The 12,895-nt window shown below is 40.9% G+C and overlaps 1 protein-coding gene across 5 annotated transcripts in view; it reads right to left on the reverse strand.

Moving 5' to 3' along the window:
- Positions 1-12,895, reverse strand: part of FHDC1 (FH2 domain containing 1) — a 43,363-nt gene that overhangs the window by 18,638 nt on the left and 11,830 nt on the right. For all 5 annotated transcript variants that reach the window (XM_065062674.1, XM_065062671.1, XM_065062673.1 and 2 more), the window contains exons 3-4: positions 6,869-6,930; positions 6,239-6,341 (exon numbers count right to left, since the gene is read on the reverse strand). In XM_065062674.1, coding sequence (XP_064918746.1) covers positions 6,239-6,341; positions 6,869-6,930 — 165 coding nt within the window. The remainder of the gene's footprint in view (positions 1-6,238; positions 6,342-6,868; positions 6,931-12,895) is intronic.

Genomic DNA, 12,895 nt, shown 5'->3' on the forward strand with positions numbered 1-12,895 from the left:
AACTAGCAATCAATGTTATTTATCTGGAATGTTAATCTTACAGAAAACGGATGAAATCCTCTTTCTTCTACCTTATAATATTAGGAAAAATGCCTGGAATGGTACACAGGAGTACTAAATCCTAGAATTCATCCAGATGAGGAACCTTCCTGCATGTGCATAGCAGAGGGCATTGACGAGGCTGCCTTCTGACGGGTGGGATGGGGTGTGAATGCCACAGCACAAAAAGCTTTGGGCAGTAGTCAAGCCAAAAGGCAGTCTGTAATCAATCTTAACACAAAGATCTGTTCACATCCTGGTGACACTTCTTCCAGCCTGCATCAGCCAGCTTAACTCCCACTATCTCTGCTACGTATGACCAAAAGTACCTTTTCAAGAAGCAGGAAAGCAGCTCATCAGACAAGCCCAAACCCCAGGCAAGGTGGAGGATAGTGACCCATTGCACAAACAGAAAAACACCAAAGAGTTATAAGGTCCTTTTCATTCTGAGTTTTCAACACAGGAGACTAAATCGGCTGTTAACTTGGCCTTAAAACAGTCAACAGTCTGGGGAATAGCTAAGGTAAAGTTAAGGCAACAATTTATTTTCTGGTCTGTCATTATTACAAATTTCATAATTGGAAAAACACCAGTTATCTCAACATAAACCAGAAAAAAAAAAAAGGTTATTTGACTTAATTGACACTACCTAGGAACCAAAAGAACAACTTCTCAACTGCAGAGCTAAGAATTACTGAAACACATTTTGGATTGCTGCCCCTACACGTTCCAAGGGAGGCCACTCAAAAGCCCGTGGGATTGGCCTCTACTTTCTGCAGCTGTGTTGTCCAAGTCTTCCCAAGGAGAATGGAGATTCTTTGATAGCTCCTAAAGTGAGGGTCAGATTCAAATGCCAATTGCAGCTAGGAACTGCAAAGAAACTATAGGGACTGACAACTACTAATCATGTTAACAGATACAGTAGAGAGGTTTATAATTAGTGTGAGAACACAAAGCAGCTAAAAAATGTGGTTTATTTTAAAATCACAATGAATAACTCCATCACAGACCCATCTTCACAACAAAATCTTTTCCACAACAGTATGCTGTCACGTACCAAGATATAGCAGTGTATTGTATACATGCAAGAGAGTATAATTACATTGTATGCTAAGTTCTGTACTACTAAAATTGGGCGCAGAGTTACTAATTTATTTTTTCATTAATTTGTATACGGAATATGCATTTGCACTGTCCATGCATGCCCATGCACACTAAATCAGATTCTAGATATAGAAGGTTCTCACATATGTAATTTGGTTCATTTTAAAAACAGTTATGAAACAGAAAGCCCAATCTTTGATTTGATTTATGAACAACTGGAGTAGATATGCCCGTTGCAAATATCTCATTATTCATCACAGACAGGAAAGCTACTGCATTCCTGCCACTCAAGTTTTCAATCATTTTTGAGTTACTAGTAGCACTTTTTTACATCTACTGGGATTTTAACTTTATAGCATAAAACAGGTATGTTGCACTCCTATGAAGGACCTTTGAAGAAGAGTGCAAATCTGTACACTACTCCTTCTCATATATGCTTATAACTAAGTATTTCTCCACATTCTTAGTAAATAAGTCAAATATTCCTCATGCTACAAATAAATAAGTGAAACCAAGTGAAGCCAAGTGCAATAGTCCAGAGGAGTAAAGATTTTATCTTCTGTTGTTGTTGTTTGTTTTTGTTTTGTTTTTAATATATATTTCCATGCCATTGCAAACAGTCAGGGCACTAAAGAACAACAGAGTTGAAAAATACCAAGTACTCCGAACAGCATCACACAAGGGCACATGGGCACATGGGAAAGCAGCTCATGTATCAGGTGGGGAGGCACATGGGGCACGTGCCTGGGCAGTGGAGAACCTCTGCCAGCACATGATAAGAAGGAGAAAAACCTGCAGCCATCATAAGGGGTGAAAAAGGAAGCAGGAGATGAAAAACACACAGGATGATCAGCCGTATAGAGCACTGGCTGAGGAAAGGTGGGGGTAGATAACTACACAAACATGGTTTGAAAAGGGTAGAGCTGACAGACAGAAACAATTCCAGTAAAGCAGGTGACAGATGACTAGGGTTTTAGAAGAGAGTATATGGGCAAAGGACAGGTTTGAGACATTATAAAGGAAGTTAAGACATTGGGTTGGTAACCTGGGTGTGCACGTGTGTGGGTGAGCTGATCAGCAGCATGATACGCTCTCTTCAGTATATATTTAAAGTACAAATTCTGGCTATTCTAGCTCGTTAAATGCTGGACTCTCTCAGCTTTACCAGTCTGGGCCTGCTGAAGATTGCAATGATATGCACATAAAAGCAGCTAAAAGCTTCTCCTCTGCTTTGGTCAGGATGCCAGTAAATGACAGCTGTCAGCCACTTTAACACAATATCCTTAGGAAACAACAAGGAATCTTTTTAGAAGTGACACAGCAGATAAAGCCATTCCTTCAGTCAAGGCAGGCTCCCTGGAAACAAACATGAGCTGCAAAATGAATGAAGCACAAAACTGCTCACCACAGTAAGGTACAAACAGCAGAACTTCTAGCAAGGCTTACACAAAATCAGTGATCTTATCTTACTTGTTAATGTACGGATAATTTTTAAACCTTTTCTTGATCTTTTTTTTTTAACCACTGTATGATGGCTGGGCTGGTGCCACACCAACAGCCCCCAGCAAAACATTGAGTGGAACCTTGCAGTAACCTCCAGGTTTGCCAGCTTCAACAACTTGTCGAGTTTTTTCAAATTAAACATTTGAAAATATCCAAATGTTTTCAGTTTGACAGAAGACTTCACTGCAGTGCCAATATTTCAATAATGGTCTCAATCGGTTTGACAAAAAAACATCCAAAGAGCCAGTATTTGCCATTTATACAGAAAAATTGCAACAGCTTTTGTAGTTGCTGGGATTTTTCACAAAAAACAGCTAGAAAATTACTAGCACTGACACCTATTTCTGCATGTCAGCAGAGTTGCCACATTAAAATACTGCAAAAATAAAGAAGAATTTTAAAGACAACAGATGTTAAATATATTTGTTAGCCTGAGTATTTAGCCTCCACTGTCAAAAAGCTGTCCCATCTCAAAGACACTGGAACATCCATCAGGTGCCTGAGATAACACGGACTCAAATGATGTAAAATACATCACTTACGTCAAACTGGTGACCAGCGGAACACTCAGGTAATGTGACTATATCACACCACTTCTAGATAAGATAAGATTGGAATATAAAGCCAGTGTTTATTCACACTAGATAAACTGTAAAGGTGGTTGGTAAAAAAAAGAAGAAATGTGATGGTCCAAGAGTTGCCCTTTCTACAGCTACGACCAGGAACGGTCTTCCTCTCTCTTTCCTTTCATTTTTACAGACTGAAGATTAATGGTGCTATATAAAACAAAAAGCAGAAGACAACTCCTAACAGACTTACTGGGGTGGAGCACATGCCTGGCAGGGGGCACTTGGCTCTCATTCCAGCCTGCAAGACAACTGTGCTACTGGGAAATGTGACTGTAAACATCTGAGCTGCTGAAAAGAAGAGCATACAAAGAGGAACCGCAGAAGCCCACCCACGGTTACACCAGGACAGTTAGTGCTGGTAACTGAATAACAACTAACCTTCTAGGATCTGACTGCCTAAGTCTCTGCACCGAAAAATTCTCAATCCCTGCAACAACAAGGCGGGTCTTCAGGAGAGCAGGAAGTATGGAAGGGTAATCCCAGGGAACCCTTGCTGAGGACAGGTGCAACATTCTGCAGGGAGAGGTCAACATGATGACACCTTGACAAAGCTCTCTCATGTGATAAGACAACCGGATCAAAGATAAATTAGGGACTATTAAACAGGATAGGGAACAGCAGAACAAATAACACCACTTCATCTGGTATCACTAGTGATTTTGGATTACTTGTATGTGGAGATGGGACTGTATAATTCTGATGGCTTCCCCTTTGCAAATGGTGAATCACTGTTCTAGGAGACAGGTATTCAGACTGGGAGGAAGATAATAAACTAATAAAAAAGAAAGGGACATACAAGGAGAACAATGCACATACATTTAGGGAAAGAAAATGCTGAGAAAGATGAACAACAAAAGCTCCGAGGCTCATAAAGAGAACAATTTTTTTTTAACTGTCTACATCAAAATTTTAGGAGCCACAGTAGTAAATGAGTTATTGCACCCACTTATTCTTTGAACACTTGAAGGATGAGGACATGAAGGCACTGAAACTCTCTTCCATACCAGCAGAAGCATCAGTCCCCCACACTCAGGATCTTCTCCCTGTCCTGCCCCCCCGACCCCAGGTCTCATGGCGAAAACTCTCGAAAAGTTAAACAATTACAGGGAGAATAACAAAGGGAAAGGGGGTCTTTCCTTTTCCTGATGGTGAGCAATGAGACCTCTGAAGCATGGAACTAATTTAATACATACAAATAACCTCAAAATGGGAACATGCCTCTTCCCAGCCTTCCCTTGGGAACTGCTAACATCTAATGCCCCTTTAATTTCTAATAAACCTCTGTGCCATAAAATCTCTTCTATTAATTTCTCAAGTGCCTCCTTAGAAGCACTTAAGTGCTCTGGTCCCACTATCTTGAGGGGCAGGCTTGTTGTCAAATCATCCACTAGGAAATAAATATACCTTTTCACTCTTAGCAGCACCTACTGTATATCTAAAGCATCTGGCTGAGTATTGCAGACAATTTCTGACAAAATTCAACAACCTACATTACAATTCTAGCTGAATTATAACATTTATATCACATAGGAATATGCTATTTGAAATATTTTCTACTTGTAAATACAACCAAGATCTAAACCAGAAAGAGGAAAGAAGAAAAAAATTGCTGAATATACACAGTTAACTAGGAGTCACTTAACTGTTCTCCGGTGTCTTTCAGACGAAGGAGATAAATTCTGCTTAAATAAAGGAATATGTACTGAAATTCAAATAAAGAGGGACGAGCTAATAGTTTTGATTTCCCAGAACTACTGTCACCTCTTTTTTTTCCAGATTAATTACATCTCAACTTGTTGATATCCCCCAACTCTAAAAAAATATATTAATCAAATGCAATAACTAAACACTATTTTTACAAGATTCCCTGCAAAAGCAGCCCAGTTTAGGGTTATATATTTGACAGCAAAACAACATGTTCTGCTGTTGACTGGATCTGAGATCTGCTGCTGCACAGAGGAAACAGGCTTTGACAGTATGACCTTGAAGTGGTAAAGCATGTGAGTTGAAGTTGATCTATATGTGGACATTAACTAGCAATTTCCCAGGTTTCAGCCATGACTTTGATGTGAAGCACTCAAGCAATTCTAACGCTAATTTTGCCAAGTTTGTGGTATACATTTCACTCCAGCACATACAAATGGCTCAACACAAATACAGGAGCAGACAAGGAACTGTGCATCATTAAGCAAGGCTCCCAGGTCAGTCCACGAAGCTTCACCTCTTTAATTACATGAATGGACTTGAGGTTAGGACTGGGAGTGGAGAAAGCAGCACTTGCATGGTCATTTGGTGAGCACAGGGACATAGAAGAAGCTTCTGGTATTCTGAGCCTTCTAACACATCTCCTTTGGAGCACTGAGCCACATTAGCAAATTCTATGGGTGCACAGCAGCCTTTTTGCCCTGTTGGAAGCCAACAGCCTAGGCCCAGGAGCAGGCAGATCCCAGATACACAACACAGGTAGCAAACCAGAAGGGAGGAGAGACAGTAGCAGAGGGCTCACCAGTATTCAACTCGCAAGCACCGTTACTGGAAAGCATGCGGTAGGTGCCAAAGAAGCAAAACTTAATTTGTTTGTGTTAGGATATACTTTGACTCTGAGCTTTCTGACCCCTCCAGAGCAGAGTTATCTACGCTGCACACAGAAGGGTTCCATAGGGCTTGGTAAAATGTTAATGGGACAAAGGGGACATCATAACAGACATCAGAGAAACCTTACATACCTTATCACTACCTTAATTAAGAAGCACCTTAAAAGTAGGTGAAATTCCACGATGTGAAGGGAATGTGTACACTGCAACCTCAATACTATATGTCAAACGAATATTAAAACCTTTGTACTCAGTGGTTTCCTATCCCCTGGCTCAGGAAGGATTCCTCTTTTACAGACCTTCATCGTGGAATCCCAGGCAGTAGAACTCCACACACACACAAAAGTTCCATGTAAAACCATTATTTACCTCCTCTGCTTCTGGTAATAATTTAAGAAATTCATGCAGCAGTTCAGAACCATAGGGCTCACTCCTTCCGTGACAAATATCTTCAATGATGGATTCAGCAGACCTTGAAAAAACAATTGAGCATACACATTTCTAACACTTGCAGAGTGAATTACAGAAACTGAAGAAAACCCATGCCTGGGCTACTCAAAGGAATTATAATGAGGTTATGTATCAGTGTCCACAGCAGCACTGTTCTAACACCAACTCCAGTGATGCCTTTACTGAAGGACAACATTATCAGTGAATAAAGATAGCATCAAAACAGCTAGCTCACCTCTTTCTATTCATTCTTTATAAAGAAAGGAAGCCAGTGAAAAGCAGCTCTCATGCAGTACTAGATGAGATTCAAGGGCTCCCCTTAACAGCTGGTTAACAGTAGCAAACTCTAAATGGTGCTAAATCACTAGGGCACTCAAAACCAAACACAGTAGAAAACAAGCTATGAAACATAGTCATTCATGACAAACCTCTATAGAACTGTAAACTCCAAAAAGAACAGAGCACAATGTGCAATACGTTTCATGAAAACCACAAAGAATTTAATACACCTGTAGCCTGCACTAGCTGCATGGAAAAATAAAATCTTACTTTTTGAACTGTTTGAGAAATATCCCAATGTTCATACTCCTTTTTGCATCCAAAATGGAAACCTGAGAGAGAAAGCAAGAAAGATTAATCTACCAATACCTACGAAATCATGCAGATATAATTTCTTAAATTGCTACAGATAATTGTTTGCAGTTGCCACCAAATCACAGGCCAAATGAATACACAGAGTCACTTCTTACCAACAAAGATCATACATTACATAACTAGTTTTTATCAGGAAAATACACAGCACACCCACACCATTTTTTTCCAAGTGAGGCAAAAAAAAAAAAAAAAAATCCATAGCAACTTTCATAACAGGAAAGAATCAAGTTCTATTTCATTATAATGTAAAAACATTCTTCTTATTTCGTAATGCTGCATCTGCAAAATGTTGCTTATCAAGTAATACATTGTATTGCATTTGAAAGCTCCAGATATTGAGCACCACACTTAAACCCCCACATATGTCAGAGGTTTTGTAAAAACTGTGAGGATGGGCTTTCTAAGCAGAGGTCAGTGTGTGCTACTGACTCCATTCACGCAAACTAACAGGCATGCAGATCCACAGAAAGATTAGTAAATTGATCTTGAATCAAAACCTGAGACAGATAATGCTCAAATTTGTCTGCTTTATCTAGAAGCAAACACAAACCCGTAATAAAACGTAGTCTCTCCCCACTTTATATTTTGAAATTAATTTGCTGTATCATCTTACATGTATAATTCTGGAGACTACGCAAAGGAAAAAAAAAAGTTAACTTTTTTCCCCCTAATTCAACTTCTAAAAATTTTAAATAAAAGAGTTAATTCTTTTGATACTAGTTTTTATTGCTGTAACTGCATACAAGTTCAAGCCTGAGATGTCTGCCCTGTTTTAGCGAATAGTGTCCTTAAGGTCAAAATTTTACCACAGCTATTTTGTTGATAATACTCACAAAAGTCATGAGATGTAGAAGGACAAGAGAATTGTTCCACGTTAACAATGCCACACGACCGCTACAATAAAACTCAGTACACACAGATGTTCAAGACTGCTGTTGGACTCACATGATGACTGAGGTTTTGACAACAGGAAAGGTGTATTGAACTCCGTGACAGTGCACAAATTAGAAATACATACATAAATGCAATGTTGGCATCGTCACGAAATTGAATTAGCCTGCAGTCAGCTGGTGACAGTGAAAATATAGGTATGATTAATGTGCTATTCTCAACATAAACCCAGGAGACAGCCTCATCTGCTAAAAAGAGAATCAAATGCAAAAGTTTTCTGAAATTTTGGAATTTCCTCCCTTCTGAAACCAGCAAAGACTACAAAACACAGGGAATAACAGCTTATTAGCTTTAATTAGATGATCACTAGCCTGAAGCCCTTCAGTTCTAGCATATGCAAAGATAAGAGGACAGATTGTGGTTTATTCTCCTGTTATCTTAGGAGCTGAGAGGCCCCCAACAGATCATTAAGGAAAAGCCCCTTAACGCAGGACAGGTTCAACTATCTCTCCCCCTGCATTATCTAATCTTTTTTGAATGTTTTACTGCAGGGACCTCTCGCTGACCTCTCAAACTGCAGCTCCAGTCTCCAGTTGCTCTGGTCACTCCTAATTCTCTGATTTCTCTGTAGTAGCTCAAGCCTATAAGCTTTGCCACCATGACTTGGCTTTTGGTTTGCTGGGGGTTTCTAAAGCATATTCACAGTTAACCTTCTGTACATATTCTCAGTCACGGTCAGTTACTATTACAATAAGACTGACCATCAGCTGGGTAAAAGTGGGGCACAACTCAGATTTGCAGTACAACCTCATACAAAACCAGTTAATTTTTTTTAACATCTTCCCTTGAAGAAAAACAACAGATGGCAACACATACATCTGCATTTGCCTTATCAGCGCAACCATAAACATGTCATAGCTGTTCTTAAGTATAAGGATCTTAGACACACTTCTCGCTCTGTATATGATTGTACTATATTTTTTCTCTTATTTCTTGTGCAAGTACACAATCAAAACACATAGCTCAGTTTTCGGTCACTCTTTGCTTGGTGTCCACTTCAAGATTATCAAAAGTGTTTGAAAACGCTGTGATTACTCAGCTGCCTTCAAGGAGTTTCCAGACGGGAGCATGAGGAGGAGAAAAGGGGAATCTGGCAGATACTTCATAAATACAAGTTCCTATTCCGAGCACACAAATAGGGTATCTATCACAATCTTGGTCTGAACATGCGTTCATAATGTCTACTCTTCTTCCCCACTGAGCTTTCATTCAATTTTGTCCTTGCAGAAAGCTGTCTGCATATGCCTTCCTACCAAGCTGTTGCTTTTTATCCTCTAAACAGTACCCCAGCTTTTTATAAATTCTGCTCAGCCTGCTCCTATCTTCTGTTCATACACACCTTCAGTACTGGTGCCAGCACAACATGTTCCAAATCTCTGTTCGTCACCTACAAAGATTTTGAAGTGCTGTCCACCAGCAACAGCCTTGGATTTCTTACTCAAAATGTTACATTGGACTGTAGTTAAAGACTCTCTTAGTCTAACTGGGATTCTCTACACCAAAGAAAACTGTTATATGGTTTCTTATTATTTACTTTAGATAAATTCAGGAGAGCTTTCTCCATTCTCATCTTTTTCAACTCTCCTGCCACAGAAAACTATTAAATTTTTGTTTATCCTGCTCTGGAAATACTACAGTTTTCCCAGATACTCTGCACCATCTCAGCACCTGCATTTTGTCAGCCAGTGCGTGTGTCACTGCCTCACACACTCGCCACTTCTCCTTCTAAACCAGTGCAATCTTTGAAGGAAGGGCAGCTGATGCACCCATGAATCTGCTGCTCATCACCACAGTTTTCAGCTCAATGTATTCCTGAAATATGCAGTCGGCGCAGATCATGTGGGGTAATAACAGCATCAGTTTGACAAACATTTATTCACCAATGAAATATTCACTATTTTAGATGTATTAAGGGGAAAATCAGCTTGAGTACCATAGTGTAGTTCTGATGACGGTAAGAGGAAATCCACTTCTGAACTCTGACACAAATTTGAAACCAACACAAAAGATTCAGAGGAGTGTTCTGGGAGACTCAAAAAGTCCCATATCAATACTGACTTTGCAGTGACTGCAGAAATGCAATAGGAGTTTCTTGCCATGAGATTGTCAAATGAGGAAATGGAACACGACAAAGTGGATTTAAAACAGAATAGCAAGAGCAAAATATTAAATGTATTCTTTGCATCAGAACAATGGCGTTTGACATGGTAGGATACAGTTTACAAGTTACAGCAAGCATGAAATAGCCTGATGCACCAGGCTTGGTGCTGGAGGTTAGGAAGGATATAAAAAACTTCCTGCTTCATCTTCCACTTGACAACACACTAACCATCACTGTTGAGTTTAATATTTTGGCGTCTGTTATCCAAGACACACGTGCTGACTGGAGTGGCTGAGGAAAGGTGGGTGCGCTTTCACGGTGCGGCAGAGTGAACCCAGCAGCTTACTGCAGGGCTGCCCTGCTCCATGTCACCCTCCCTGTCATGTTCCTAGCCTGCTCTTCCCCTTAGGCAGGCACTGGTACTCATCTCGTTGTTTTTTTGCTGTGTTAGTCCTCTGCTGGATTAACAGGTTGAAGCAGCTCTCAAGGAGGTGGAATGAGCATCGGAGCCAGCACAAGGAAAACAGAGAAGGCATGTTCAGGAGAGGGGATAAGAGACAACCTGTTTGCCCCTTCCCATCTTCCCTCTCCTCTCTACCCCCTTGCACAGGCTCTGGAATTCACCACACCCTTTTGCAAGCCATCAAAACACACTAAAATAGCAGAAAACTACTCCGGTAGAAAACAAACAAAAAAACCCCAAACAGCATTCTGCTAAGCTGCTGATTTAAATCTGTTTACAGAGGGTCCAATGTCTGCCAGAGCCAGCACACAGATGGGGGAGGTGAGGGACCGGACCAGAGGGACAGGCTGCAGGAGAAAGCAAGAGCAGCTCCCTTGGCTCCAATAAACTGTTCCACCTGCTCCACTGCCAGGCTAGCCATATAGCCTAGGTGAGTGTATGTTGTGCCATACTGTGACACCACTGAGGGGAAAGTAAACTGGCACATAAACTTAATTCTACACTCCCTATTTTTCAGAGGTTCAAATTACATGAAACCATAGGGCAAATTAAGCCTTTAGTCAAGGAAACATGCTAATTAATCTCCTAAGGGTTTGGTGAGGGCTTGTTTACAAAAAGGAAAGCATCTGCTGTAGGAGTTTCACTCAAATCTCAAAAGAGACTTCTGTTATAATAATAATGTTCAGTACTGAGCCTCCAGAATTGGGATTTGATAATCTGAGTTGGGTATATAATTTCGCTCTATGAAGCATCAGTGAATGGGGAATTAAAAGGACATGCAGTTCTGGAAGCTCCTACATGGAGAACTTTTTCCAAAACTGCTCACGATTTCATAATCAACAGCGATCTCTGAAGAAAATACGAAAACTGTCTCTCCGTCACAGTCTCTGGGGGAGTACCCTCAACTATGGCTGACAAGTCCCTCCTCACCCCCTCCCACAGAAGCTACACCACTGCACCCAGAGGAACCGCACCGAGCCAAAAGAGCAGACTCTCCAGCCACACACTTCCGTACAGCACTTTGGACCCATGCTGTTTTTTTCAAATTTGGCTCTAAGCAATACTTGAATTTAGGCACTTGAAGTTACCTTGAAAATTCACTGTTAGCATACTATGGCAATTAGACTAATTCCACTATTTAAACTCCAAAGAACATTTTTCACTGTTAGACCATAAAGTACTTTCTAAATGAATTGTGTTTTACACTAAAGGAATAGAGATATTGAAATACAAGATATCTTGTCCAGGCCAGTGATGCAGCCAGGAACAGCAGTACAGCTTCTTTGGCCCCACACTAATGTATTCTCCACAAAGTAATACAGATGCTCTGTACTTCAGCCTGTCACCAACTACTTCCAACCTCCACAGGTTTTACTGCAGTGAACTGAGAATAACCATCATACCATCAAAGTGAGCAGCAGCTGACAGAACTGATGACACAAGCATTGCCTGTGCCTCAGATCTCCATACTATTGCTGAATGATGCCTATAGTAGCATTAAGCACATGAGCTGTTGCGTATCCTTGCTTCAACACTTCCAATAACGCGCAGCTCTTCCGGATTATCTCCTTCCCTCCTTACTAAGCAGCCAGTACTGCAAAGTGCATTAACACACAAGAAATTGCTCATCACTGCCTGACTCAGCACTGCTGCATGCTTGACAAAGCTTAGCAACGGAGTTGAACATTTTGTCGCTTAACTCGGAGGCAAGTCCTGTTGCCTCACCAGCTGCCACGTGCAACGGCACCGTGAGAGCCCTGAACCAGGGTGGATGGGCATCAAGCAGTAGGGACGCACTGGACCACTGTACCAGCTCCAGATGGATGCGCAAAAACACAAACTTGTAGCAAGGCAGGTTTTTGTTTCCCAGGCACTGTATCTTGGAGAAACCCTTGTATTGCCTGTAATTTTAATCTCTACCCTGCTCATAACCTCTCCAGGATGCCCAGAGTTTCAAGCTGCACATGAAAACATGTGAGTTCTGGAGCACACAGGGGTTTTCCCTGCCCTTGCTACTGTACCATAGTTTATGAAACTTACAATCATTTTTACTATAACTAGATCTTCACACATGGCAGAGAAGCTTCTAAAGACACATGTGGGGCCAGAGCTGTGTACATGTGTAGGCAGCACAGGAAGTCCACTCACTGCCATCCTGATTCCAAGGTGAGCACAGCCTGAAAACCACGCAGAGGCTGATGACTGCCTCTGGTGATGGCCCCAATTACTTCTTCCCGATGTCAGGGTTCCAGAGCTGGCAGTACACATGCCTCTTTTAAACCCCTTATTTTAGGTCATGTACAACACACACACTATCAGTACATTGGTTTCTTACCTCATCCCCACTGATCTCATTTTTACATATTCTGACTCCTACAAGATTCCATGAACTTCAAGTTCCTATTTT

The sequence above is a fragment of the Columba livia genome, chromosome 4 (genome assembly GCF_036013475.1).
Source record: "Columba livia isolate bColLiv1 breed racing homer chromosome 4, bColLiv1.pat.W.v2, whole genome shotgun sequence".
Classification (NCBI taxonomy): Eukaryota; Metazoa; Chordata; class Aves; order Columbiformes; family Columbidae; genus Columba; species Columba livia.